Source organism: Psammomys obesus, unplaced genomic scaffold (genome assembly GCF_907164565.1).
Source record: "Psammomys obesus unplaced genomic scaffold, mPsaObe1.curated_primary_1811, whole genome shotgun sequence".
Taxonomy (NCBI): Eukaryota; Metazoa; Chordata; class Mammalia; order Rodentia; family Muridae; genus Psammomys; species Psammomys obesus.
Window position 1 is genome coordinate 4,102,134 of NW_026585686.1, and position 27,818 is coordinate 4,129,951.

The following is a 27,818-nucleotide window of genomic DNA, read 5'->3' on the forward strand; positions in this document are numbered from 1 at the left end:
GTGTGTGTGTGTGTGTGTGTGTGTGTGTGTGTGTGTGTGTGTGTGTGTTATCTGGCTGGTGCATGTGTGCAAGCATATGCTTTTGTGCTCATGATCCTCTTACTCTAGCTTCAGTGGGATGGGCTTACAGGTATACACTGCTGGGCCTCACTGAGTATCTGTGTGCTTGGATAGACTTGCACCACTGTGCCTAGAAAATAAGTAGAGATTTTATGTTCCTTACCCGTCACATGAGGTTATTGGAGACACTGTGATGTAGACTTTCTTTCTTATGCTTATGCTTACCGATGGTACTGTTTCAGCGCTGGAGGTCTACGTAGCTCAGTGCATGTATATAAGCATGTATGTAAGCATTTGTAAAGCCCTGCGTTCTCCTGTCAAATGGTACTTTATGATCTTACAGCAAAAGAGTAGTGATAAAGTGAAGGCTTTAATAAATATTCTATGTGAAAAATAACATACTGGACAGCAGTTGGGCAGTAAAGAGGGGTTAATAATTAAACAAAGGACTTTTATTTTCCATCTAGAGCCTTCTTGTAGCAGCAGCATCTGCCCACGGTGGGAGCCCTGTGAGACTAGTAGTTGACTGTGTCTCTAGAATTTGTTTTATGTATCCATTTCCATGTGCGTATTACATTAGTTAAGTAGTCAAACACAAATGCTATTTTTATTCCTTCCTGAAAAACATGTTTCAATCCTGGCCAGTGACTTTTTGGGGAGACTTTTGAAAGGATGTGAGTTTTCACTATTTTGAACAAGATGTTTCTATTACAGCAAGCTCTGTTTTCCCTACTGTATTATTACAAATTCTTTTCTACAGTTATTAATTTTAGGGTTAAAATAAAGTTCAGTCCTTTCCCTCACTGTTACCATCTTGACCTTTGTTCTACCTCACAGTAGGGACACATCTGTACATAATTGAAATACATACATGGAGGTGAGCAGAGCCCACCCTTCTCCCTTCATTAGAGCCAGTACGACAGTGAGGGTTGGCAGTGGGATGAGAGCACCCACTCATTTTGCCCCTAGCATTTCCACTAATTGCTTCATTCCCTCCCCCTGCACAGAAACCCTGAAATCATGGCTCCAATTATTTCTGCTCAGAGGTGAGACATAGAAATCTTTCTGGCCACCTTAACTATACAGTGACCGCTGTGGGACAGGGAGGAAGTGAATTGGCCTTTCTAGTGTGGCGTTTCTCTCCAAAAGTGTATGAGACAGAAAAGAGACTGTGACACAGCGCTCTCTGGGCAGCATCGGTTACGTTCTTCCTGTTACTGTGGTGCTTAAAACACACAGTCGTGCACCAGCACACATGCGTGACTACCCGCTGCCCATGAGCAACCAAGTACAGAACTCACACATTCGGCTTTCAAAGGAAAAAACTATAAAACTTTCTGTCTCTCTTACCTAAGTGTCTCCTTGCATCTCTTTTATTGTTAATTTGTGAAGTGTTGAGTTTCAGATGTTATTGTATAACATGTACATGCCCCTGTGCACAAATAAACACACACACACACACACACACACACATGTTCATAGCTGTGTGTATGCACACTCTATACCTTTACAGATTGCTTCTTAAGGGTGATTGAATTAAAGACATTAGCTGCCTTGGAGAGATTTGTTTGTTGTTTTTTAATATTTGAAGAGAGATGAATCCATCCTCTTACAAAGCCTGGGTGTTGAAATAACTTGGGGGGCAGCATTACTGTTTAAGAATTGCTTCCTTGAAATCTTAGCACTAATGAGTTTGGGTGGGGACACTCAGAACAGTTATTGGATAGCAGTAAGATTTCCTACTGAGTAGAAGTTAATAAGTGGCTTCCTACTTTCCCCATTTAATGAAGGTTAGCTCTTGCTAATCAGAAGCAAGGTCTGCTGAATTTAACTTTATGAAAAACAAGCTTGGTGTTTTGGAATAGGATAGCTACTTGATGTAAGTAATGACTTAGTAGCTGGGCTCAGGGCTTCTAGTTCTGTCATGATTCTCTTCAGAGTCCTGCTGCCTCCCAAGTTCACTTTACTCCCATTTTCCTACCTAGTGTGCCGCCTCCATTTACCTTTCCTCCATTTGCCCAAAGTATCTGAGCGAGGTTTGGAAGTTGGGTTTTCCTAAAGGGTCACCCCTCCAGGTGCAAGAGTGCAAATACAATACAACAGACATAAGCATTAGCTGGGTCCTTTTCTTGTGATACGTTTTTGTCGGTAGGAATTCAGTTCATGTTTTGACTATTTGTATTTCCAACACCAGACTTTTTAGTTCAACCACTTGCAGGCTTGAGTCTTCAGTCAAAGATTTGGCATAATCTTAAAAATCAGCGAGGATTACCAGTCTAGCCAGTGCTTTGAAAGGTGGAAAGGAGCTAGAAAGGGACCTGGAGTACATCCCTACCCATTCCCTCTCTGAAAGCTGTCAAGATACCCATCGCCAGCAGGAGGTGGTGTCCTTGTAAAAGGGGCAGAGCATTTATTCGTTATTTGTAAATTATTTTTAGTGTCTATATTTCAGATGAAGACTTTATTTCTAAACCTTTTAAATCAGAGGGTAAAAATAAAGTTGCACAAGTAAAACTAAGGTAAATTCTAAATGGTTTTTAGAAAGTATTTCATTAGTAAGCCAAGACTATTGAGAAATTATTTTTTATGCAATGGTATATAAGTCAGTTTCGTAGCTGATTTTTAAAAAAGTAGGCCAATATTAGAAAAGTAATTTATTTTTTCCCTTTATAAAATTAGAAGTAATTTGCACTTCTAATGAAGCTTATTTGTTAGAACTGTCTCCATTTTAACTTTCCCCCAAGCTATATCAGTTCTGTTGTTTCTGAGTTTGACACGTGTTATAGGGACATTTGGACAGGAAAGAAGAATTGACCAGTAAGAAAAAAAAAAAAAAATATATATATATATATATGTGTGTGTGTGTGTGTGTGTGTGTGTATGTGTGTGTGTGTGATATTTAGCTTAGTACATTTCAAAGCAGCATACGGGCTAAAAAGTCTTTTCTTTATAGACTGCTTTAGTATTAAGAAAAGGAAATACCCTTCCACCAAGCTGAGTAACACCTAAAAGTCTTCATTTGCTTCTGGGTCATCTGATTAAGATGAGTGTTATTTCTCTTGACTGTAAGAATGCTGTTGCAATGGAATTTCTTGGGAACCACTTCTTTATTATGTTCTTTTTTAAATTAATATTATTATTAGTTACATTTTATTAATTCTGTATCCCAGCTGTGTCCTGCTTTCTTATTCCCTCCCAACTATTATGTTCTTTTTAATTTTTTATTTTTCACAATTTATTCATTTTTTATCTCGATTGTAGCCCCCTTCCTCATCTCCTCCCAGTCCCACCATCCCTCCCTCTTCTCCCCTATCCCCACCCTTTAGTCCACTGAAAGGGGAAGTGTTCCTCCCATACCATGTTACCCTAGATTGTTAAGTCACATCAGGACTGCCTGGATCTTCTTCCTCTGTGGCCTTCACCAAGGGGAAGAGAAGATCAAAGAGCTGGCAACCGAGTTCATGGCATAGGCAGCCCCTACTCCTCTTACTTGGGGACCCACATGGAAACTGGGCTACATCTGAGCAGCAGTTCTAGGTCGTTTCCATGCATGGTCCTTGGTTGGTGCATCAGTCTCTGCAGGGCCCCCTGGGCCCAGATTTTTTGGTTTGTTGATTTCCCTATGAAGCTCCTATCCCTTCCAGGTTCTTCTATCCTCCTACCCCCTTCTTCCATAAGACTTCCTGAGCTCTGCCCAAAGTTTATCTGTGAGTCTCAGCATCTGCTTCGATCCCCTGCTGGGTAGAGTTTTTCAGAGGACCTCTATGGTAGGCTTCTCTCTCTTCCACCACTTCTGGTGTCTATCCTGCTCACCTGAATGAGATTTAAGCATCCTCCCTAGAGTCCTCCTTGTTGTTTAGCTTCTTTAGGTCTGTAGATTTTAGCATATTTATCCTATATTATGTGGCTAGTGTCCACTTAAGAGTGAGTATATAACATGCATGTCTCTCTGGTTCTGAGTAACCTCATTAGTTCCATCCATTTGCCTGTATATTTCATGATTTCCTTGCTTTTAATAACTGAGTAGTAGTATTTCATTATGTAAATGTGCCATAATTTCTGTATCCATTCTTCGGTTGAGGGACATCTAGGTTGTTTCCAGATTCTGGCTATTAAAAATAAAGCTGCTATGAACATAGTTGAGTAAATATCCTTGTTGCATGGTGGAGCATCTTTCAGATATATACCCAGGAGTGGCATAGCTGGCTCTGGAGGTAGCACAGTTCCCAATTTTCTGAGAAAGCGCCAGATTGAGTTCTAGACTGGTTGTACAAGTTTGCACTCCTACCAGCAGTGGAGGAGGGTCCCCCTTTCCCCGAATCCTCTCCAGCAGGTGGTGTCACTTGAGTTTTTATCTTGGCCATTCTGATGGGTGTAAGACGGACCATCAGAGTCGTTTTGATTTAATGTGATTTCCTTTCATTGCTTACAGTTATTTAGAGAAAATATAACCCTACATTGTTATTTTAATTATTGCCTCATTAGACCTGCTTCTTTCCTACCCATATTTTATCTACACCTTCAGCTCTTTTAGTGAAGATAAGCAGGTTTGCATCATCTGGACCATCTATCACTAACTGCTTATTAAATATATATACTATGAAAAGTATTTTACCATGTGACTTTTTTTCCTGTGACACATGACATGCTGAGGAGAATAAAGGACATTTAGAGTCATATAGCATACTTTATTGTTTAATATACTGTAAGTCTTATTATCCATATAATTTGTTAATTTTAAGCATTTCTTTTAAAGATTTATTCAACTTTAAAGAGTGTGTGTGTGTGTGTGTGTGTATGTGTGTGTGTGTGTACACATAAGCACTCACACATGCATATTCATTTTGGCTGTAGAGGCCAAAAAAAGACACTGGATCTCCTGAAGATGGAACTGCACTCAGTTATTAACCTTTCTGCATGCGCGCTGGGAACGAAACTTGGGTCCTCTGCAAAAGCAGTATGTATTGTTAACTGCTGAGCTATCTCTTCATTGCTCTTTTCAAACCTTTCTTTGTATAATCTATGGAAAGCGATTTTTCTTGGCAATATCATTAAATTTGAATTCTCAGCTTTTACTTAATGTGTGTTACTAGACTAGACACTAGAGACGTTCACTCAAATAGAAAGAACAAAACATCTCAATAAACTGTAGGGTTTTTTTTAATGTAAGTGGACATCACACAGCTGTAGCTGGAAATTCTGTGCTTTCGTTTACTAAACTTACAAGCTTCAGTTAAGTTTCTAGTAAGACTCAGTGTGTAAAATGAAATTTTAACCCAGGATCCAGGGCATTTTGTAAGCAAAACTCTTGGTTATGTTAGTCCTACATTTAGAATCATGAGCTCTTGGAATTCTGTTTACAAATTCCTCAAATTTATTGTAGGCATGGTGCCTTATAAAGACTTGAGTAGAGCAGATCAAAACCAGTACTTTGCTTTTTATCATATGAGAGGTCACATGTCTTTATTATTTGCCCCAGTCTGTGTTAAGATTATTAATTGTCTAAACTTTTATGAAGCCACTTTGTCCTCAACCATAATCTTGTATCTCTGTAACACTCTTCCTGACATACATCCCTAGGCTCACCTTCCTCTTCCAGTTTCCTCATTTTAATTTTCTTCCTTCACATTAGAAAGTCCTCTACTGTAAGTAGCAAAACATGTCATTTTTATTCTCAACTGTTCATTCAGGGAAACTTGGCAGCACTGTCTATAAAATAATTTATAGAATTCAGGATAAACAGGAAAATAAAAAAATAAGCAATTTTTTTCTTTATTAAAGGAAGATAATATTCTCACAAAGCTCCAGCCTCGCTTTAACTGGCCTGGAGACGGTCTGTCAATGAATGTTGCTTGGAAGAACAGAGCACTTTTTAAGCAGGTGTTTAGGATCTGGTGAGTTGCACAGAAAAGTGCTAGCCTGGGTGGTTTCTAGCAGTGATGATGGCCTAACCAAAGCTGGAAACTTAGTCATTTAAGAAGGTGCTTCTGGGCTTTGGTTAGAAGCACCTGGATGGAGATGCCTCAGTCCATGTTGTTTAAATATCAGTCTTCTTTCTGTGGTGTGCCGCTCTGGAAAAGGAGGTGCTAACTCAGTGTCTAGGTAGAAGAATTCGTCTTTCCACGAGGCCTGATTCTTCTGCTGTGATAGAACCTGGTTGTCTAGCTACAAATCCTTTGTTAGAGAAAGCAGCTCTTGCTGCCCCTGCATTCTGTTGAGGGTCCTGGTCTCTCCATGAGGAAAGTCCTTGAACATTTCTCTGCTTACTTCACTTGAAAGAGTAAAAACAAGGCCATTTCCTGCCTGGCACAGGAGACTGTTGCTTGACCTGAGGGCAGAGTGCCCTCTCTGCCTGTCTCCTCCCTGATTGGGGCTGATAAGCTGTGAAGGGAGGGTGTCCTGTGCAAAGGCTTGTGCTTGATTAACGGCACTCGCTGTTCTCATAGAATCCCCAGCTGCTGGTGCCCATTGCTTTCTCAGCCTGCCCATCTTTCGGATGTTGCTTTGAACTCGATAAATTCTCTCAGCATAGTTCAAACAGTGCCTCCTTTTCAAAGTCCTGGCCCTCCAGACAGCTAGCTACTCAGATGTTTTTGTCCTGGGATACAGGATGAGTGTTGCGAGATCTAATGTCCTAAATTCTGTCATTGCTGGTTTACTGGTCAGGGGTTTTCTGGGTGAAATTGAAGGTTACAGAACTCTGTCTCAGAGCATGATGAAATTCTACATCAACTAAAGGCAGAATGCTAGAAAGGGAGTTAAAGGACGCACTGCTGAGTGAGAGACATCCAGCTTGTTCCAGCACTGTCAGAATCTTTTCCAGCTTATGTAATTAAGTTTTTCTCATTTTTTTTTCTGTGCAATATAAATAATGAAAACTCCTGTACAAAGTTCCTCTAAGGTTAAATGAAGAAATTTATATGATTTATACATAGTAAAAGCCTGGTAAAGTGTTAGTTGTTACAATTACTAAATTAAAACAACAGATATATATCAAAGTTGACTAGCTAAAAGATAGCTGTAGGCAGACTAATGTATTTCCTGTGCTCTGTTCTTTTATGTGCAAATTCAGATAATAATAGGAATGTGCCTAAATATCGCTGTGGTTTGAAGGAAGATAAAATGAGAGGGGAGTTACTCTAATGTTCTGGCATGAGAATTTTAGGTGCAAATCCTATTTTGAAGTCAATAAAATAGTTCTGAACATTACCATTTGTGAGACTATCTAAGAGTTGGAAGGTAGAGGAAAGAGAATCAGAAGTTCATGGTCATTCTCAGATACATGGTAAGTTTGAGGCCAGCCTGGGATACATGAGACCCTGTCTCAAAGACAAACACGAGTCTCTTGAAGCACAGTGGAAGGAGATTTGCTTCACGGTTGACTTCTGGAACAGTTGTTCTGGCTGTAAGGTCAGAGCTCTTTAGGAGCAGTCATCAGCTCCAGCAGCTCTAGGCAGCTGTGGATGTAGTACCCCAACATGTATTGTGGACCTGATTGGAACAGAAGCGGAGACAACTTTAAAGCAGGAGTCTTTTTTTTTCTTTTCTTTTCTTTTTGAGAAGTACAGACAAGTTAAAATGGATTGTACGTCATTGCTGAAAAAACAGAATAAGAAACTCAGGAGCACAAGTCAAACTGAGTAAAAGCTGCTCTTGCCCATTCTCACACCTATCTTTTTGCATGTGAATACTTTGATGGGCCCACTACTTTATCATTTTATTGCATTTTATTACATCATAAATTTTTATATCTTGCTAACGATCCTACAGGAAGCTTAATTGTTTATAGGAACATCTTAATTAACTAGAGTTCACCAGGTTAAGCGGAACACAAATTGAAGGGGTGATAAATGAAACACCCTTCGCTCCTCTCCTTTTATCCGAGGCACTATTCAGACAAACTAGTATCTTCACCTGGGCTGCAAGGACTCACAAGCAAGCTGTGCTGATGCTCCCCACCATTCTTCTCCCTGTTGCCTCATTATGGGTGACTTCTCCAACCTCCCTCCACTCTTTTGTGGAACTGTGATAAGAATACTATCTCAGAGAATTCCGACCTGTACAGAGAGTCCTGAAAAAGTGTTTATGCATCCCATTCTCTCCTAAGGGCTTGCACACCTCAGATCTTCCCAAATTCATGTGTTATGATCAGACAATTAAATTACGTTGTGTTAGAAAGCAAGTTACTGCCAGAGCTGAAGAAATGATGGAGCACGTCAGTTAAGGACCCATGGCCGTATTGTTTGCTCCTTTGTGTGGCTCTCTGGGAGCAATGGACTCCCCATATTGACCTTCTGGTTTTCCCAACTTGTTGAGGGGGAGTTGGTGACACTAGACAAGGGGTCCAAACCTATTCAATTGAAATGACAGTTTATACGGCCTCAGGTTTCGTTGGCTAACAGGTGTAAGGACAACTCTAGCCTAGGATACATGAAACCCTATTCCACTCAGTTACTTGAGTCCTATTTCTGTGAGCATGCTGTTGTAGGCTGTGTATAACACAGACTTAGAAGATTCAACCTTAGGTTGAAACGGATTCCTAGAAGAGTGGTTAGAACTGATCCGAGAACCTGAAAGCCTTACTTCAGGCTCTAGTCTCTTCTTAGTCCCAGTGAGTTCTCCCCAGAGCTCCGCATTTTAGTGTTTCCACAGTATTGGACATGCATAGTCCTTTCTGTGGTGTCCTGTTCAACTGTTCATGCGTGAGGAGCAAGTTCCTGCTGAATGCCTCTTGCACGAGGCTAGATTCTGTGTAATGCTGTCCTTCTACTGAGCTGGGGAGCCCTGGAAGGGACACTTAATCTTCATGATGCTTTTGGTACCTGAAGTCATGGCTTCTGTATGTTACATGAGACAATAGTTTATGAGGGAAAAAAATCTCTTTAAGACTCTGATCGCAAATTGCCCGTTTCTTTTTCAGAAGCCCCTTACTATGATATGCAAGGCTACTAGTTCCTTTTATTAATTTTCATTTCTTCGTTCCTCTTTTGAGTCTTCCATCTGTTTTTCCTTTGATTTTCTCTGAGTCTTTAGACAACAAAGTAAGTGAGAGGCATATAGAAGGTTTCCTACTCTACTACCTAGGGAAGTGCATTTTAAAGACATTAACTTTGTTGAATCATTAACAGATGTCAGCATTTTTGTTCTGTTTAGAAGATGCAGTGTAGAGTCAAATAATTCTGTTTTGGTTGGTAGTTTTTTCAGACTTTTTTTCCTCAATAATATGAACTAAAAAAAACTCTTGTTTTCCCCCTTGGCTGATAATACTTTCCAATATCAGTAAAAATTAAAAAAAAAAAAAAACAAATCAACTTCTAACATAAAAGAAAACACCTGTTTGGCTAGGGAGATTCTTTTTCTGACATGCCAAACAGGACCATCATAGGGCCCCTGAAAAGGGTCTTTTTTTTCTCTCTCTCTTTATTTCATGAGAGCATTGGCGGAAACTCTGACAAGCAGTTCCTCATATTTTATTACGTTCTTGTCTGCAGAATCTCTGTCAGGCAAAAACCTTGTCAGTGGAAAACCTGTCGTAGGATCAGAGGAGACAAAAACAGGTGTCACACAGGCAGTCAAAACTGAAGGAAAAAAAAGATTAGGCTAAAGAGAGAGAGGCAGACAATTACATTAATGCCATTGCTTTTATCTTATAGATGTGTGTTATTATCTCGGGGTGCTGAGTGCGCAATTGCCTCACAGAAAAGTAGACAGGAGACAAGGGGAAACTTGATAGTTATTAACTGAAGAGGCAGCGTGTCAAAGCTGGATGGGGTTCAAAGTTTCACAGAGAGGAAAAAAAATGCAGGCAGCAAGCAACGACTGTGTGGTTCTGCTTTCGGCTACATAAACTTAGTAGCAATCTAAGAGTTTCTACTTGGAAAAAGATCATAGAGAGAAAAAATTAATGGAAGATTTGATAGGGAAGCTTTGGGAGTAACATTTATTTTATACACATGCGACTCAGTCTCAGAACCTTTTCTGTCTCATAAACTCCTGCCACAATGTGAGACATGGTGGGGCATGAAGACAGGCATTTGTCAGTTCAGCTGTGTTGTTTGGATATGTTTAAAACACCTATTATCAACACACTTTTAATTAAAAAAAGCTATTAAGAAGCCCTTTTACTAAGTGTGAACATCTGTACGTGCAAGCTGTAAATTAGAAGATCACATATGTGTGCCTCAGTCAGAGACTAAATGAATTTGGCAAGTGTTTTCTATTACTGGGTTTTTAAACACAGTCATATCTAAAGGAAATAACAAATGCCACATTTCAGAATTTGCATTGATTTTTTTTTATTGTGTCTGTTGCTATTGATTAATAGAACTTTTCTAATTAGAAATTAGAGTCATTATCACGATCAGATTAGTAAACAGAACACAGGGCAGCAACAAGTACCCCTCTGGTTCTTTGTTTTTCTTAGTCCCCCAAACTTGTTTTCTAAAAGCTGAAACCCTGGTGATGTATAAAGTAGTTTCACTTTGCCGGTTGCCTAACCTCTGGAAGAATTTAAACTTTGTTGATAATCCACACGCGTCAGGCAGCCCACTAACAGAGGGCAGGGCAGCAGCTGTCAGTTTTCCTGTCTGGTCAGTCATACATTGGTTGTGTCAATGAAACGTCAACAGAGATATTGTCTGGCTTCTGGCATTATTTTGGTTCGTGCATTTAATACTTGGTCAGTTTAGTGTTTTCCTAAACCCTAAGACTTCCTTCTTAACCTTTTTTATGAGCAAATCTTCATATTGGGTCTTTGATCCCAGCAGTCATCAGTGCAAAGCAGTTACACAAATCTAGCAATCCAGAATAAAACAAACATGGGTGTCAGAAGTGTCTGTAATCCCGGAGTTCCAAGGGATTACATGTAGTAGAAGAAAATTAAAAGATTAATTACAGATTTAGAATGAGATTTCAGACATACTTATTGGGGGAAAAGGAAAAAAAAAAACCTAATGACACATACATTTAAAAAACTGAGGAAATTAGAGTCAGATAATTTCTTTTAGGTGTTTGCTACCAAACACTGGCTTATAATATCATTGCTTTCACTCAATCTTGAAAGGTTTCCTTAAAATATCTGACAGATTTTAAAGCATGTGCTGTGCACTTAAGTGTTTCCTTCATGAAAATGTATAGATATATGTTCCTTCAAGGAAATGAAGTCTATAAAGCTGATGGCGTATTTACGTAAGAATTCACTTTTTGTTTTTTAATAAAAAGACATGTAGCTCACTCAAGCAAATTTAAAATTTTCATGTTACATTTTAATAGGTTATGTTTTATAGCCAGCATAGATTTTATTCATTGATCAAAAAAATTCAATGAAATAAGGTTTATATAGCCAACTTTAGGCTAGTCTTGGCAATTCAGCATTGGCTAGAACCACAGCAGTAGTAATAAACCTGTAAGCCTGGTTTCAGCAAAGAAATGTAATTACCAAATCTCTTCCTACAGCTACTGTCAAGTCTGCAGATTAATTTTTCTCTTTTCTCTTAACCACCTTCAAGGAGAGTTGCTGCACAGGAGCAAATACGTGCCCCTAGACCTGGGCCATGTGGGGAACAAGGAGAAAACAGCCCTGTGCACCTGCCTGCCAGGAACGTGAGCTCCTGAACTTCTACACATTGACAGTCTACTTTTATGGGTGCTGCAGTCAGACATTAATGATTCCCAACATCAGTTCTGAAGACTTTATTATTCATAAGGCCACAGGGGAGAAGTGCCAATCAGCTTGAAATATTAGCTGCATGGTCTCAAGTGCTGCTCAGATTCTCCCCCAGACTAATTGTGGGTGTCTCTGTGTATGTGTTCTCAATTCTGTGAGCCGCGTGACAACTGAAGCTGATTATAAACACAGTGGCTGGTGGGGCACTTCTTGTGTCCCATACCACTCCCTACAGTGCAGAGCCATATTTGCAACAGATTATAGGAGCATTTACAGACCATCCCTCCCCCATTAAGGGGTCATTCACATATGGTACATAAAGTGGTATGTGTACTGAGGGTTTGTGGAATCTGTACCAATATTATCTCTTCAAGAAAGGAAGCAAACCCTTTATACATCTGGGCTAAGTTTTCATCACCAGTCTGGGAGATCAGCTCTTTCAACGACCTATCATTTTCTTTCTTCTTCTCTCTAGAAGTATTTTTACTAATAAGCCTTCTCCCTCCTTTGCGATAACTCACATAATTAATTCAACTTTGACAGGAACAGAGAGGAGTTGTGACTTAAGCTATTTTGTACCTAATTTGCTTTCAATTACATAATTCTTTATCCCAAAAGCAGTGAATAAACTCTGCAGATCTAAATATTATTCAAGTCATAAGGAATTTTCTCTTAATCAAAATCATTTCTGTCTCCATGATCTACTGATTCACTAAAAAGTTTTTAATATCCCATCATTTTCCTTATTAATGTTCTTCCTTAGTGGGGAAGCTTTTATTAGGATCAGGTCTGTGGACTATGAGGAGATTAAGTCTTTGCATTTAGCTCTGATGGTCATTTCTAGTAAGAGAACATAGTCTTATAATGGCAAAGTATTGATGTTGTAATTATTCCAAAGGGCCTTTTTATGATGAAATTCTAAATACGCAAAATCCCATTAAACCCATAGAAGTTCATGGGCTAGCTCCATTGAAATGACATATCGTTATATTGGGTCTAGTGTGCTTATTATAAAGTGTGACATAATAGGAAATTATTGGTCATATTAGCAGGAATGAAGAGCCACTCACCTCCATAAATTCAGAAGCTATGGCCTAGACATTTGAAGTAGATGCATTAACAATATTCTATTTATAAGTAATCAAAACCTTAAAATCTGACCCCAGAAATTGCACTAATGAAATATTGTTACTAAAAGCTGATTTCTAGAACTTTAATAGAAATCATGGAGGGGATGACGGTGGGGCTACAACTGGGATTCAAAGTGAATACATTTTAATAAATAAAAAATTATATTAACAGGAAGAAAATAATAGTAATCATGAAAATAATTCTATATGAAAAAAAAATTTACCCAAGGGAATGTGTTAATTGCTAAATCTATTAGAAGTTACCGTAGTATATCCAGGTCCAATGTCCTAGGCGCTGACCACGTGGCACCCCTACAGGCAAGAGTCCTACAGGCAGTTGAGAAGAGATGTGATGTTTTCCAAATAGCCTTGCCATTTACAGTTCACTTAGCATGCTTCCAGTGTTAAGAGAATGAGATTTTCTTCATAACTTATAAAATTATTTCAGGCATTTAAAAATATCCATTGCAATACTAAAATTAATGATATAAATTTTCTGTCACATACTTTTCATATTAATTTCTAATTACTTGATCCTGCAAAGTGGGTGGTTTTCAATAGTCACGCCACTTCTCATATTCCTTATTTCAGTGAATTAAGGTGATGGCTGTAAACTCCACACCACTATGCTTGAACAACTGTTAGATGGGACCCACTGGGCATATGCTTGAAATTAGCATATTTCTCCACAAATCATAAAAGTAACTTGAATTTGACTTTTAAAGAGAGTCATATTTTTTTAAAGTTGTGGAAAACTAAGAGCTATAGACAACCACTGAGAGCCAGTTTTCTAAGATGAGTGAAAAGCACTTTTGTAGTCCTACATTAAGAAAAAAAAAAAAAAGGATCTGAATATGTTCTTATTTCTGTGACCTTCACAGAAGTTTTGGAAGTGGAGCCTTCAGAATTACAGGTTTGTATCTATGTTAATTTATTTGAAGGTTCTGTAGTAATTCCTGTTACTCAAAATTGAAATTAAAATATTCGGTGTTACCAATATCATTATCATTATCATCATCATTATTATTATTTCTTTAGATAGAGTGATCTTGGTTAAATTAGCCAGAGAGTCAAAAGTATATAATATTATATATTTATTATATATTCTGTGTCACATTTGATACTCACTTCCATAAAAAAAAAACCCTGTTGTATTGTTTACAGTAATGTTCTTCACACGAGTGAATGTTCTTTCTGCATATATTTGTGCCCCTTATTGTGTTTTTTTATTTTTTTGAGTTTTATTGCTTAACCATCCCTTTGGAAGATTAGATCTCTCAGAGTATTGAAATTTTCAGCAGGCCTCAATTTCTACTTTATTTTAATTGTAAGTTTGAAGTTCTGTTCCTGGCACACTGTAAAGAAATTCAGGTAACGTATAATCCCTCAGCATCTTGACTGATAGTTCAAGAGGCTTTTATTTGTTTGTTTTCTTTTTTGCCCTAACTTTTCATATTAAGTATTGGTAGTGATAGAAAGGTAATAAGTAAATCTTAGAATTTCTGTCAAGATAGCACCCTAATCTTACCCTTTAAGTTGTAGTAATTATGCCATCTCATGGCCCCATAGAAGCATGAAGAGTAGAGGAAAGGGTTGAGAATGGGACCTGAGAAGGTGGACTCCTCAGCCATTTCCCAGTTCAGTGCAAGGGGTGTATTTGTGTTTCCTGTGTTAACTGTTCATCTGTCCAGCCGTATGAGTACTGAACCCCCGCAACTGGTTATGTGTCAGACATTGTTGCTGCTTGAAATCAAAGCGTTGTGACCTCCTGAATGCAGCACATGGCTGACATTGCAGAGCTGACATAAAGTGCCAACATTGTAGAGAGATTTTGATCCTAGATGTGGGGATTTCTCCAGTCTTCATGGAAAAACAAAACAAAATGAAAAATACAGAACTTAAAGGGAAGCTCAAAAACAAAAGAGCTCATGAGAAAGAAGAAAGTAATTTAAGGGCAGCCTTGACAATAAAATTCTGAGAAATGAAGCCATGCAAATGGAATCTTGCTTGTACCTTCAGCTTCTCTTTAGACTTGTTTTGTTTTGTTTTCCTTTCATGCCTTAGCTGAAGTGGCTTTGCTTGACCTCCATGCTTCCCTCATAGACTATGTTTGAATGATAAATGTGTGTTTGCAATTTTGTGTTTATTTGTGTTTGTTTGCATTTAGGGTTTTTTTTGTGGGGAGTGGGGTGTTTCAAGACAGGGTTTCTCTGTGTAGCCCTGGCTGTCCTAGAGCTTGCTCTATAGACCAGGCTGGCCTCAGACTCAGCGATCTGCCTGGCTGTGCCTCCTGAGTTCTGGAATTAAAGGTGTGCAATACCATGACCAGCTCTGCTTATCTGTGTTTTTATGAAGTCTTTTGCTGTCGTTTATTAACCAGAAGTGGGTCTAAATCATCTCTGTTGTGAGCTTAGCAAAGGACCTGGAAATACCCATTTAGCAACCAAGTATTAAGGTCCTAAAAATCACTAAGTAACTCACTTTGGTTGGAACTCACAGGGCTCATGTCAGAATTATTATGCTGGGAAGTAAAACAACCCTACTCAAGGTCATTTGACCATTTTTAATTGTGTGCATGTGTATGAGGTGTATACGTGTGTGTGTGTGCGTGTGTGTGCATGCAGGCTACAGTGTATTTTTTTCCTTTTTTAAATTAATTCAATTTACATCTTGGTCACAAGCCCTCCCTCTTCTCCCTGCAGTCCCACCCTTCCTCCAGCATCCCCATTCTTCAGAATAGGGGAACCCCCCTACCGAAACCCCTCCCCACTTGTGTATTCACATGAGGACTGAGTTTGTTTTCCTCCTCTGTGGCCTTGTAGTGAAGTCCCATCAGGGAGAAGTAATCAAAAGGCAAGCAACATAGTCTGTGTCAGAGATATCTCTCACTCCCCTAACGAGTGGGCTCACATGAAGCCTAAGATGCCATCAGACTTATCTTCTTGGGGTCTGTGCATTGTAGTATGTCTAGCCTGTACTATGTGACTAAAATTTATCTTTAAGTGAGTATAAACCATGCGTGTCTGTCTGGATCTGTGTTACCTCACTCAGGATGATCTTTTTTTGTTCCATCCATTTGCCTGAAAATTTCATGATTTCCTTGTTTTTAAAAGCTGAATAGTATTCCATTGTATATCACAGTTTCTTTATCCATTCTTCGGTTGAGGGACATCTAGGTTGTTTCCAGTTTCTGGCTATTATGAATAAAGCTGCTATGAATGTGGCTGAGTGAATATCCTCATTGTAGAGCATCTTTCAGGTGTATGCCCAGGAGTGGTATAGCTAGGTCTAGATGTATAGCCATTCCCAGTTTCCTGAGAAAGTGCCAGATTGATTTCCAAAGTGGTTGTACAAGTTTGCACTTCCACCAGCAATGGAGGTGGGTTCCCCTTTCTCCACAGCCTCTCCAGCATGTGTTGTCACTTGAGGTCTTGATCTTGGCCATTCTGGTATGTGTAAGATGGAATCTCAGAGTAGTTTTGACTTGTGCATTTCCCTGATGTCTAAGGATGTTGAGCATTTCTTTAAGTGTTTCTCTGCCATTCGATATTCCTCTGTTGAGAATACTCTGCTTAGTTCTGTATCGCATTTTTAAATTAGATTATTTGGTTTACTGGTGTTTAATTTCTTGAGTTCCTTATATATTCTGGATACTGGCAGCATATATACTAAAACTGAATGATAGACAATTAGCATGGGTCCTGCGCAAGGGTGTATCTTGAAGAGTGAGTTGTATGAAAAGACTGGGGAAAGAAATAGAAACCTTTGAGAGACACGTCACACGCATTTTAGGAAAACTGGCTTGGTTTTAATTGTACTAGACAAGTATAAGAATAAGACCAAAACCTAGTTAAAAATCATTGCAGTAAAGAGGGCATGTGGGCTTAAACACCTGTTTTGAAGTGGAAAAAGTTAGATTAGAAAGAAGGAATTGATCCATGATAAACTGCAGTGGGGCTAGTAAGTGATTGATTATGTAAGAGAGCAAGAAGTAATTAGAGTTGATTTGAAATGTTCTTGCTAGATAATATTAAGAGAAAAACACAATTTCTGCAAGGCGGAATCTGGTATCTGCAGTTTTCACCTCAGCTATATAAAATTACCCAGTGAAAGACTATGTAGACACATTAGAATATGTATAGTCCTTGTTTATTGGAATGATAGATAATTTTATTGTTTTCCTTTTTCTTAAATTTATGGCATTTTAAAAAAGAGAGTTCCTGTAAGAAGATAACTTATCCAAATAAGCTGGTTTTGAATCATTTTGACCACGTTTGCAGGTCAACTATGTGTTTAGATTTAAGAGTAGGAGTTGAAATTACAGGATTCTGCGAGAATAGTGGGATTCCTAGGGGCACATTAACACATGACGGACGCCCGAGATTTTGCTTCCCTGGATGCCTTCTGCTGCCTCTCAGCAGGCTTCCCTTGCAAATCAGAACAGTCATCTGTAGTCCTGCTTCATCTTCGTATCAGTCATATTCTTGCCATGATCTTGTTCCTACCCTCTCCACCCTTTGGGAGTTAAAGTACACTCTTCAAGCCATGGCAGTGCCATGCCTGAAAGTGTTTTGAAACTCAGGAACTGTGGTAACATTTTCATATGCCAGCACCTTGCCACTGTTGTCAAGTACCTGGTGGTGGAGCTGGGGCTGGAGACCTTGGTGCTTAGTCTGATAGTCTTGACACTAGCCTTGATCTGAAAAGCCGGGGATACCTTTTACACTCTTAAGTGATCACTTTAAGGCTATACTTTTTAAACATTAACCTTTGTTTCCAGTCGTCTCTTTCTCTAGATAGCATTACCATAGAGGTTCGTGGCAAGACCTTTATTGTCCAACTTATCATGTAAAAATTAAGAAAATTTATCTATTTGTAAAATCTTATTTTTTAAAAGTTTACTCATCGCTGTAGATAAAATCAAGATGATAGGACTGTTAGTGCTCACGAATTACGACACAGAGAGTGGAATGTCTGTCAGGGAAGTGGGTGAAACTACAGGTGGCTTCTTCACGGATTAGCCATGGAGAAGTAGTGCTCATAAGAGAAAAGGTAACTGCTGTTTCTGTGCTGTTTTCCATTGTTATAGATGCAACTGTGGAGACACCTGTCATACGTACAAGCATTTCTTAAACTTTCCTAGGTGTACGATAGTCACACCCTGCTAGAAATCATCATTATTTTTGCTTTATTTTATTAGTAGACTGAATGTGTCCATTAGTAAGTCCGTAGTATCTAGAAGAAAACACTCCAAACTTCATAAGCTAAATGGAATCAGTCGGGGTGCATTTGTATGTGTGATGCCTGTGAGTGTGTGAAAGACAGAGAGAGACTATGGAAACCAGAGGCTGGGAGATAAGTATTTTACGCTGTTTGATTGATTGTATAGGTAATAGCTACCTTATTCAGTGGTAAATACAGTTTCTGAAAGAAATTATGGGAAGGGTATATCCACAGATTTTATCCAGTGTATTTTGAGAATCACAGAGGTCCAGAAAAACAAGCAAACTTAATTAACAAGTAGGCATCATTTATGTGTGTTAGGGGCTCTTCTGCTGTCCTAAAGACCCCAGCTAGTGGTAAGTAAGCACTGAGGCTAGGAAGAGGTTGGTCCGAATACTGAAAAGTTGGAGTCCATTTTCATGATTGGACCCCCCCATGTGCCCTGTAGATGAATGTGTATGTGAAAGTTGACTGACAGAGGATCCTCAGACTGCACCTGCCCCTCCCCAAGCTTGTGACTCCGAGGCTGAGCTTCACTGCAGAAGCCATGTGTCAGGTTTCCCATGCTAACCACTTCTGCTAAGCTAATCTTCTGTACTTCTGTCATATTTTCAAATGTAAAATTAAAAAATTCCAGTTTGTAGAACATTCAGATGTTTTCTGTGTCCTCTTAACAACAAAACAAGAAGCTTTCCATACACCTTCACTTACAGTCCTCCCATCTGACCTTTTAGAACAGACTGTCTCTACGCTTTGCCTTTGTGATTGCTCAGTTCTCTTATGCTCATTTTTTGGGGTTGAGGGTGGGGATATGGTCCTGCCCAGCGATATCAGCATCTAGTGAAAACTTGCTGGATAGGCAGGCTCTTGGTCACAGTGAACCAGAAAGTCTAGGAGAACTGGACCCACTATCTGTGATCCAGAAGGCTCTTTACATGGCTCTGATACACACCATAATGGACAAGCTCAGCTTTGACCCCATCTACTGTATTGCTCACCTTCTAGCATCCTGATTCACTGAGAAGACTATACCTCGTTCTTTCTCCCCTGAACCACAAAGCAGTTTCAGGTCTCTTACAGCATTTACACTCCTGCATCTGTCTGTCTTTCGAGGTGGAGGCCACACCGTAAATTACTTTTCATCTACATACAGCTCCTTCTCAGTGGTCTGGTAATAAGTGCTGATGAGCAAGTGAATGTATGCATGAATGAAGGACAGTGTTTTAGGAGGAGTTGTGATCAATAAGGTCAGGTGCTGTGGAGAGATCACGGAGAATAATGAATGGAAAATCTATTGGATCTCACAGCGGGGCAGGTGTTGGTGACCTTTGAAATGCTTGCTTCAGCAGAGTGATGGGCAGGAAGCCCAGATTGCTGGAAGTTAGGGGCGTCCAACATGATAAGGACATCCACACTTCTTATTGACTGTTTATCTGAACATGTACAAACAGAATTTTCCCGGGTGAAGTTGCTGAATGACTTTTTTGGTTGGTAACCTAGTTCCACTGAGCCTGTGATCTTAGGATATATGATTACTGTAACATGATGTGTTTCTAATTTTAAACTTAAATGAAATTATTGTGAACCCTGGGATGTATCACTCAGTAAGTGCTTAAATGGCCATTTCCCTTCTTCACCTATGATTTTTTTTTCTTTACAAATGCAGTTGAAGAAATCACTCTGTGCCTATTATGAAAAATGAACTTCTTTAGAATATTCCTCATTCCAGTCATGAATGGCAAAAATTATGAATTTTATTTGGACTGGGAAAACATACTTTTATTTGAATCAGGCAGAATATTTGAAATTACATGCTATCTCTACCTGGAGACGTTCCCTAAAAGGTAGTAGAGTCAGTGGTAAGGTTTCCAGTAATTCAGATATGGATGGAAAACAGAATTTATGACCTTAATTTTTAGTTTTTCTTTGAGAGAGGGTGAAAGGGACAGAGATTAAGAGAGAGAGAACAGCTATTGATCGTTTGAGTGATTGATTGACTGACCGGCTGATCATTGGACTCATGTAACTGAAAAATTCAGGGGTGATACATTCTCAGTCTCAGGCATGTCATTAGTGCCAACATGTGGTCTTTTAAAGATGATGTTAGAGCCTAACATGATTCCTGTTTACTAGTGCCTTTGCTGGCTACAAATTCAGAGCAAAAGATAATCCACACTATTTGTAACTAAAGTTCTGAAATTGATCTTGTGATCCATCATTGAACCATTGTTGTGGTCAGGAATAGGACAGTCTGGCTTTTTCTCAGTGACCTAACTCATGCTTCTCACCACACAGGAGTTAGACCCGAGTCCTCCATAGCCTGGGAGATCTTGAGATCCAGCAGAGTCTACCTTCAGGTTTACATATTTTATGTCACTTAAAACTTTAACTTCTTCATTTTCGTTTCTCTGACTATTGTCAAAATTTGGCGACTTGCCTGTAAGTGGTTACACACAACTTTATACTAGAATTCAGGAGTCAGATGCAGGCAGACCTCAGAGTTACAGGCCAGCTTGGTCCACACAGAAGGTTCCAAGGCAGCCAAGGTTACATAGTTAAATATGGTCTCAAAACAAGCGCCTTGGTGACTCCCTACAAACTGGAACTATAAAACAGCCTTTTCTGATGTAGTGTAGAACCTTAACACACTGATAGTCTTTGATCTGCACCATATCTACAAGTCATGTTGTTTATTTTCATACCCTCGTCTGTGGTTCATCGCCCAGACTATTGAGCTACTGACTAGTTGGGCTACTGACTTAGTAACCAAACATCTTTTGCACTAGGGTCTAAAGCTGCTCCTATACTTATCTGTATAAAGTTTACTGGGACACACACACATATACACTTTAGCCTTACAAATATATAGCTCATTTCATGTTGTAATGCATAAGTGAGTGATTATGAAAGAAAAATTGTACCTTACAAGATTGTTACTAAATATCAGGACCTTGTAGAATAAGTTGTTGACCCCTGCTATAATACTGCTTTATCACACTATTTCTACTGCTTTATATATGACATGTTTATAAGAAGTGATCATAAACTGATGAGATGGCTGGTAGGTAAAGGTGCTGGCTGCCAGGACTGAAGAAGAACTGAGTTCAGTCTCCTGAGCTCACATGGTAGAAGAAAACTCTCACAAATCATTCTCTGACAGCTTACATGGACACTGTGGTACCTGTGCATACCCACAAAAAAATTAAATATAAAAGCTAAATAAAGATCAGGAAATATCCTTATATCTTACTGTCTGGTTACAAAGCGTATTTAGAGGGCATATTTTTGTCTTATATATTTTGTTTGTGCTGGTAAAGTTATCTGAAAATAAGTCCCATTAAGCCTCTTTCTCTTTGAAACTACCAGCCTGTTAGCTTCTTAATGACTTGGAAGATGGGCAACCACTTTCCCTTCAGCTACTGAACACATGTGATCACACGTCTGCATTCACTTTGCAAAGATACAACGTGCCAAACCGTGCATAAAATTCAGGATTTGGTGTCATATTCTTTCTCTGTGATCCTTTCAGTTTCTCATTTGTTGTGGTCAGAGCGCAAACAGGCTGTTTGATGGGGGTTCGGCAGGGTTGATGAAAGGGAAGTGGAAGAGGAGCAGATTTCTCTGAGTCTAACACGAGGCTCCAAGCAGATCAGCCACTTATCACAGGGCTGTATAGTCAAGCTTTACTTGAAGAACAAGATAGTAACACCCCTCTCCTGCCTTTTGCAGCCTAAATGCCCTGTGGAGTGAGAGAAGACTTCAATCTGCAGGCTTGTGAATCCCTTATCTTTCCCAAACGTTAAATTAATTTTTAAAGCTATTTATTCAAAGTTGACTTAACCACCAGAACAGGAGAGATCAGACAAATCAGCTGCAAGAAATGAAGTATGGGGAAACCCGAACTCTTTGACAAAGTATTCCTGGGAGTAAATGTGTTGAATGAAGCCAGCGGGTAAATGATAAGGGCCTTTACACTGTGGATGTAAGAAAGCAATTTATCAAGAGTACATGAACTCTCTAGTGGCTTCAAGTCAGAAAGAAATGAGAGTGGAGGAGGAGCCCTAAAAAATACATTAGAAATACTTAAAAAAAAAAAAAACCTCCATGTGTATGCTCTTTTGAATCTCTCCATTATTATGCAGAAGTGCTGGTATGTTTAAATTAGGGTTGCTAAGCTTGTGTTTGGGCTGTAGGCAGTACTGCTGTGGGGTAAGTGTTCAGGAGAAAGCATTTGACACGGCCATTCAGTAGCTTAGAATCTGCAGGAAGTTTGTGTATTCTCAGCTGTAGCTACAACTTAAGGCAGAGAATTGTCTGATATCTATTTGCCTGACTCGTGAGGCTAGATGACCATCTCTCTGGCTTACAGTGTTTGCATTTTTACCCTCTTGGGCATGTGTGTGTAATTCTGATAATTAATTGCAATTCCTTTGGTGTCCTCTTGAGGAGTTGTAGGTGCCTCTCAGGAGCCATCTCCTTGAATCTTGCTGTGTCTACCAGAGCCCTTTGTCTGAGACAAGTGTCTCTTCATCACTCACAGTGGAGAAGCAGGGGCCACATGCTTATGGTCTAAGCAGTAGGGTTCCCAGTAATTCACACAGAGATGGGAAGTAAAACTTACGACCTTATCTTAAGACTTTAACTTTAGGGGAGAGATGTCTTTCCACAGAGTTGAGGGGATAGCACAGTTACTGAAATGTGCGATTCCAAAAGCATTTACTCTTAGAATGGCCATCCTCAGCCTTCCCCATGAGGTAATTCCATTAGCTGAAATCACAGAAACTCCCAGTTGTAGTCCTCATTGGTTGTTTTCATCTGACACCCTTGTAAGAACTCTTAACAAAAGTAACGTAGTAAGTTCCAGACATTAAGTTGGTGAAGACCAAACTTTTCCAGGGTCAAGCATGAGCAAAATTTGAAGAAGGAAAGCTTCAGAAAATCACCCTCAGCTAATTTGAGTTGTACTTTCTTGCCTTCCACACAAGTGCCAACTTTTCTTATTCTTTCTGAGTGTGGCTCTTCTGAGATTTCTGTAGTTTTCCTGGATGGCTTTCCTGTGTAGCCCAGGCCGTGCTTGAATTCTCACGCCTTTTGTCAGTCCCCTGAGCACTACGGTTACAAGTACAGGCTTCACCTGCCAGGTTTGAGTGAGGCCCTTAACCCTGCAACTTCGACCATAGGCTTCCCCTTCTCTAAAGCAGTTAGGGATTGTAAGAGGAGTTAGCGGAGCTGAGTCTCTTTCTGTTTCAAAGAGGGTCTCAGTACGTAGTCCACGCTGGCCTAGTGCACCTCGCCTCACCTGTACCAATATAAGTATGTGCTACCATACCTTGTTTAGGGAGTGACTATTACTTGAGCAGGTGGTTAATGGTAGAGCCTGTCTTGACAGCGTGAATGTGAGTTTCTGGGCTTATGTAGGAGAGTAGGAAGCTCCTTGAAAACTTGAGCTAGTTTAATTAGCAAATTAACTAGTTGTGATTTTAGAAAAAGCCATAGTCATGCAAAAAAAATAAAAATCCTCAGTGACTTTCTTTCTGTAAGTCAAATGTTTTGCCTGATGTTGTCTATAATTTATAAATACCAAATCAAAAAGGGGGTAAAACAGGAAGCAAGGACTCTTGCTTAAATATCTGTGATTATGAGCTGTCTGACAAAATGAAGCCTGGGTAATGTCCAATAATGTTCCTAATTGTTTTTGTTTTGTTTTGTCCTTTCTATCTCTTCATCCCCATCCCCGGGACATCGGCGGGATTACCACAGCCTTGGATAAACTCAGCACACAGCACCTGTACCACCCCACTCAAGTGGAGATTGTGCAGTCCAATGTGGTGTTTGACATCAGCAGCCTGATGCTGTATGGGACGCAGGCGGTGCCTGTGCGGCTAAAGATACTGCTGGACCGGCTCTTCAGTGTCCTGAAACAGGAGGAAGTGCTGCACATACTGCATGGCCTGGGCTGGACCCTGCGGGACTACGTCCGAGGATACATCCTTCAGGTAGGGGAGGACTGGAGTGCTGGATCTGGGCCAACTCCTGGTGGGCTGAATGAGAGCTCCGGCTACACCTGGGTTTCTTCTTCCTCTCATGGCTCTAGTCAGGGAGTAGGAAGGAGGAGATTCAGGTCTGTAGGCTCCTCTCAGACCTTAGTGTGTAGTTGAAGAGGACAGTAGCCTGTTAAGCAGTGTTGCTTTACCTTTGAGTTCAACTCTTCCCCTCCAAAATGGGCTCTTACTTCCCTCTGTAAATCAGGGCTTTCAGATTTATCTGGGAAGCCCATACCCTGTGCCCTACCATCAGTACCCCATCTCTCATTACCTTTTTGGTGCTATGCCAAAAGTCATTTTGCCTCTGACATTTCTATCTGTCTTCCCGTAACCCTTGAGGGTTAACTATTGAGGACAGCATGTTGAAAGACCTCAGGATCCAAAGTCTGGATGATGGAAGACTAACTTATGTTGAAGGAACTGTCAGTTGGGAAAGGTAGACTCTCAAGTGTTTCATGAAGTTTCCTATGGAGATATTTTCAGAACTGACCACTTGGAAAGAAAAAATATGCATGGCTGTGCCAGCCCTGTCAAGTACTATAGATAAAACTGATATTTATGATCTGAGTCATCGCATGTAATATGCAAGTCTTCAACTGCTGAATACACATATCAAATATTCTGTGTCTGTAATGAGTGGAGATCTTCCAGTCTCCCCATGTTTTAATCTGGGATGAGAACATACACATTCATGCCATTCTTCTACAAGGTTCCTCTAGATATCAGTGAGGACAGAACAGCAGAGGATAGTAAATAAAAGTAGAAAGAGAAGTAGAATAACCTGCCTGCTTCTATACTAAGATAATTTCTTAGTTTAGTGAGTGCCTCAGCTTGGAAAGCACAGAAGCTCAGAAGATGGTCCTCAGAAGATGGATGGAGGGTGACCATAATTACATATGCCATTTTCTGTTTAGATTTCTTGCTTTTTTCTTGGTAAAACCCCATGACCAAGGCAACTTACAGAAGACTTTATCTTGGTTTATAGTTCCAGAGGGTTAGCATCTTTAAACGCAGAGACAGCGGGTAGCACACATGGCAAAAGGAACTGAAGCTGGATGGTCACATCTTAATCACAAACATGAAGCAGAGAGCACAACTGGAAATAGCAAGAGTCTTTTAAACTCCTGAAGCCTACCTCCAGTGACAGACTTTCTTCAGTAAGGACTCACTTGCTAAACCTCCCCTAACACCACCACCAACTGGGCACCAAGGATGTAAATATATGAACCTGTAGGGAGCACTCTCATTTAGACCACCACAGTTTTAAAAAGTATGCTATTTACGTATTCTCTCATATGCCCCAGGATAAGATGATTTCAGAGAGGTAAGTGGGCAGATAGTCCCAAGAGCCAGGGAATATAAAAGGATGCGTGATCCAGGATGAAGATCCAGGACAAAGACAGCATGGAGCCACTTTCACCATCTCTGTTTATACTAGCTCTGAGACCTTGGAGTAGTTGCTACACGATTGGTGACATCTTTTTTGGATATTTTTTTTCCCCCTACAAGGAAAAACCTCTTACAGATGTCTGCCTGGAGTGGTTAGCTTAGCTAAGGTTTCCTTTATTCAAAACCTATCAGATAGCATCTTCACTGTCTCCCCGGTGGTGCTTGGTGCTGCCATCAATACTGCATTTCGGCGCCGTGACTGTTTTTTCGCCTGAGATAATGGTAGCATGTGTGTTGTGTCTTCCTGGGCAAACAAATATGTATGTGCCTAACTGTACTGGTGTGCCATCCTAGCATCAGTGATGTCTTCTGCTGTTCCTGTAGGAACTCCTATCACAGTTTTAGTTGACTAGAAAAACCTTGTAACACTGCTATTTTCTACCATTCCAATTTGACCAGACCTTTTGTAAGAATATAAAATAATTATTTAGGTATTGCTTTTTCAACATTTCATTATGTCTTCACAGTATAGAAAATATGCTTCTTTCAAATAGACTGTAGATTTCATCTTGCATGAGAGATAGGTGCAAGAGAAGCATCAAAGGAAAAGTTCATGAAGCCTCAAGCCAGTATGTAAAAAGTGCCTTATTAGGAAGGGAATGCTGCATGTAAGAATATTGCCAATCTTAATATATTACAATTGATTTTCATTAATACAAATTTTGACAAATCTCAAATTTTTACACAGCATTTCTTAAGAGTCTAAAATTGATGTTTTCAGGAAAAATTATAGATTTTGCATATTAGAGGAACTCTCAGCTTAGTTTCTGTTGTCTTTTATTGATAGAATCGATGTAATATTGATTTTCTTTAAATGGCACTTTCTGTCGTTTAGCATTTATCATATACTTGTTCTGTGTAAAACAGTTCTGAGGTTAGAATAAAATCAGAAGGTGGCAGGGCACAAAAACATTTTAAAAAAGTGCTAACTGAGAAAACATTCATTTCATAAAAGACGAAAGGGCTGTAAAAAAAAACACCCCTTTTTCTCTAACGGTGGTTCTTGATTACTGGCCATCCTTTAGAATTATGTGTGGTAATGATAAGGTATGCACAAATGGCTTTGAATATAATTATATGTAACATTTTTGTACAGGTAGACTATAAAATGTTCATCTGAGAGCTGGGGAACCCTATAATGCACCATTAGTGTTCAAGTCATTTTATCTGGCTAAAACTCAATTGTCTTGTAGCCCTCAAGGCATCAATTTTAGCATTATTGCTCTCAACAACAGTATATTGAATATTATGTCAGTTAAAGGAGAGTAATTATCAAGGCAAGTTAGGGTGGCTGTTAGTCTTCCCGTATATTGACTTGGTTAGCAGTTGGCTATAGATTGTGTTACTGGGCAAATGAAGATGTACAGTAAGTTGAACTGGTCAAGCCAGGATATTAATCTAAGTCTTTCTGGGCCCAAACCTACATTCTTTGTTTATACCCAGCTACTTCTACCTTTAACAAGAGTTTTGAAAGTGGAAGAGAGTATGTCATCTGTTTTTCTGTTGTTGTTTTGGTTTGGTTTGGTTTGGTTTTTTAATCTGGGAGTGTGTGGTTGAGGGAGAAGAGCAGGTCATTCAAAACTCAAATGAAAGCTATCATTTTTGTATGACACTCAAAGAAAAAGGAAGATAACAGGGATGCCACACAGACATTGAGAAGCTTGGAATTTCTATCATGAAGCCTTTCACTCAGGTGACATCTATGAGCACTGTAACCCAGCCAGTTGAGTGTAAAATGGAAAGCACAAATTGGACCACAACCACGTAAGAGAGTGTGAGCCATTTCCTAGAGGTGAAAACCCCTGTGTTCTCCTGTGTAGTTGCTAAAGTCTTCATTCAGAAAGGAGGGAGCATGTTCCAGAAAAGTGAAGTGGAAGTATTCACTTAAATGCTAAAATATAAATACAAAGGAACGTTTATTTTTCTGCTACAAAGTCATCCTCTACAGACACGTTTATTGACAACTAATAAAAAGAGTGGCCTGCCCTCTCATCCTGTCCTCATTTCCTTTCTGTCTTCGACTTACCATTGTTGAATTTAGTCATTTAAAAATAACATTTTCACAGAGTCTCCCTTTAGCTTGAACGTGTAGCTAACTTGTCTGGGCGCATGTACCATCCTGTCTTTGGAAAACTCCCCACTTGTAAGCAAGTCCTCCCAGAACTCCAAGAAGCAGTTCAGACTTTGTGAACAATTGGCAGTGTCAGCAGAGTAGTAGCAATGCGAATTTCAAGTCACCTGGGCCTT

The 27,818-nt window shown here is 39.6% G+C and overlaps 1 protein-coding gene across 2 annotated transcripts in view; it reads left to right on the forward strand.

Moving 5' to 3' along the window:
• Positions 1–27,818, forward strand: part of Bnc2 (basonuclin 2) — a 268,581-nt gene that overhangs the window by 136,925 nt on the left and 103,838 nt on the right. For both annotated transcript variants that reach the window (XM_055629465.1, XM_055629471.1), the window contains one exon: positions 23,839–24,074. In XM_055629465.1, coding sequence (XP_055485440.1) covers positions 23,839–24,074 — 236 coding nt within the window. The remainder of the gene's footprint in view (positions 1–23,838; positions 24,075–27,818) is intronic.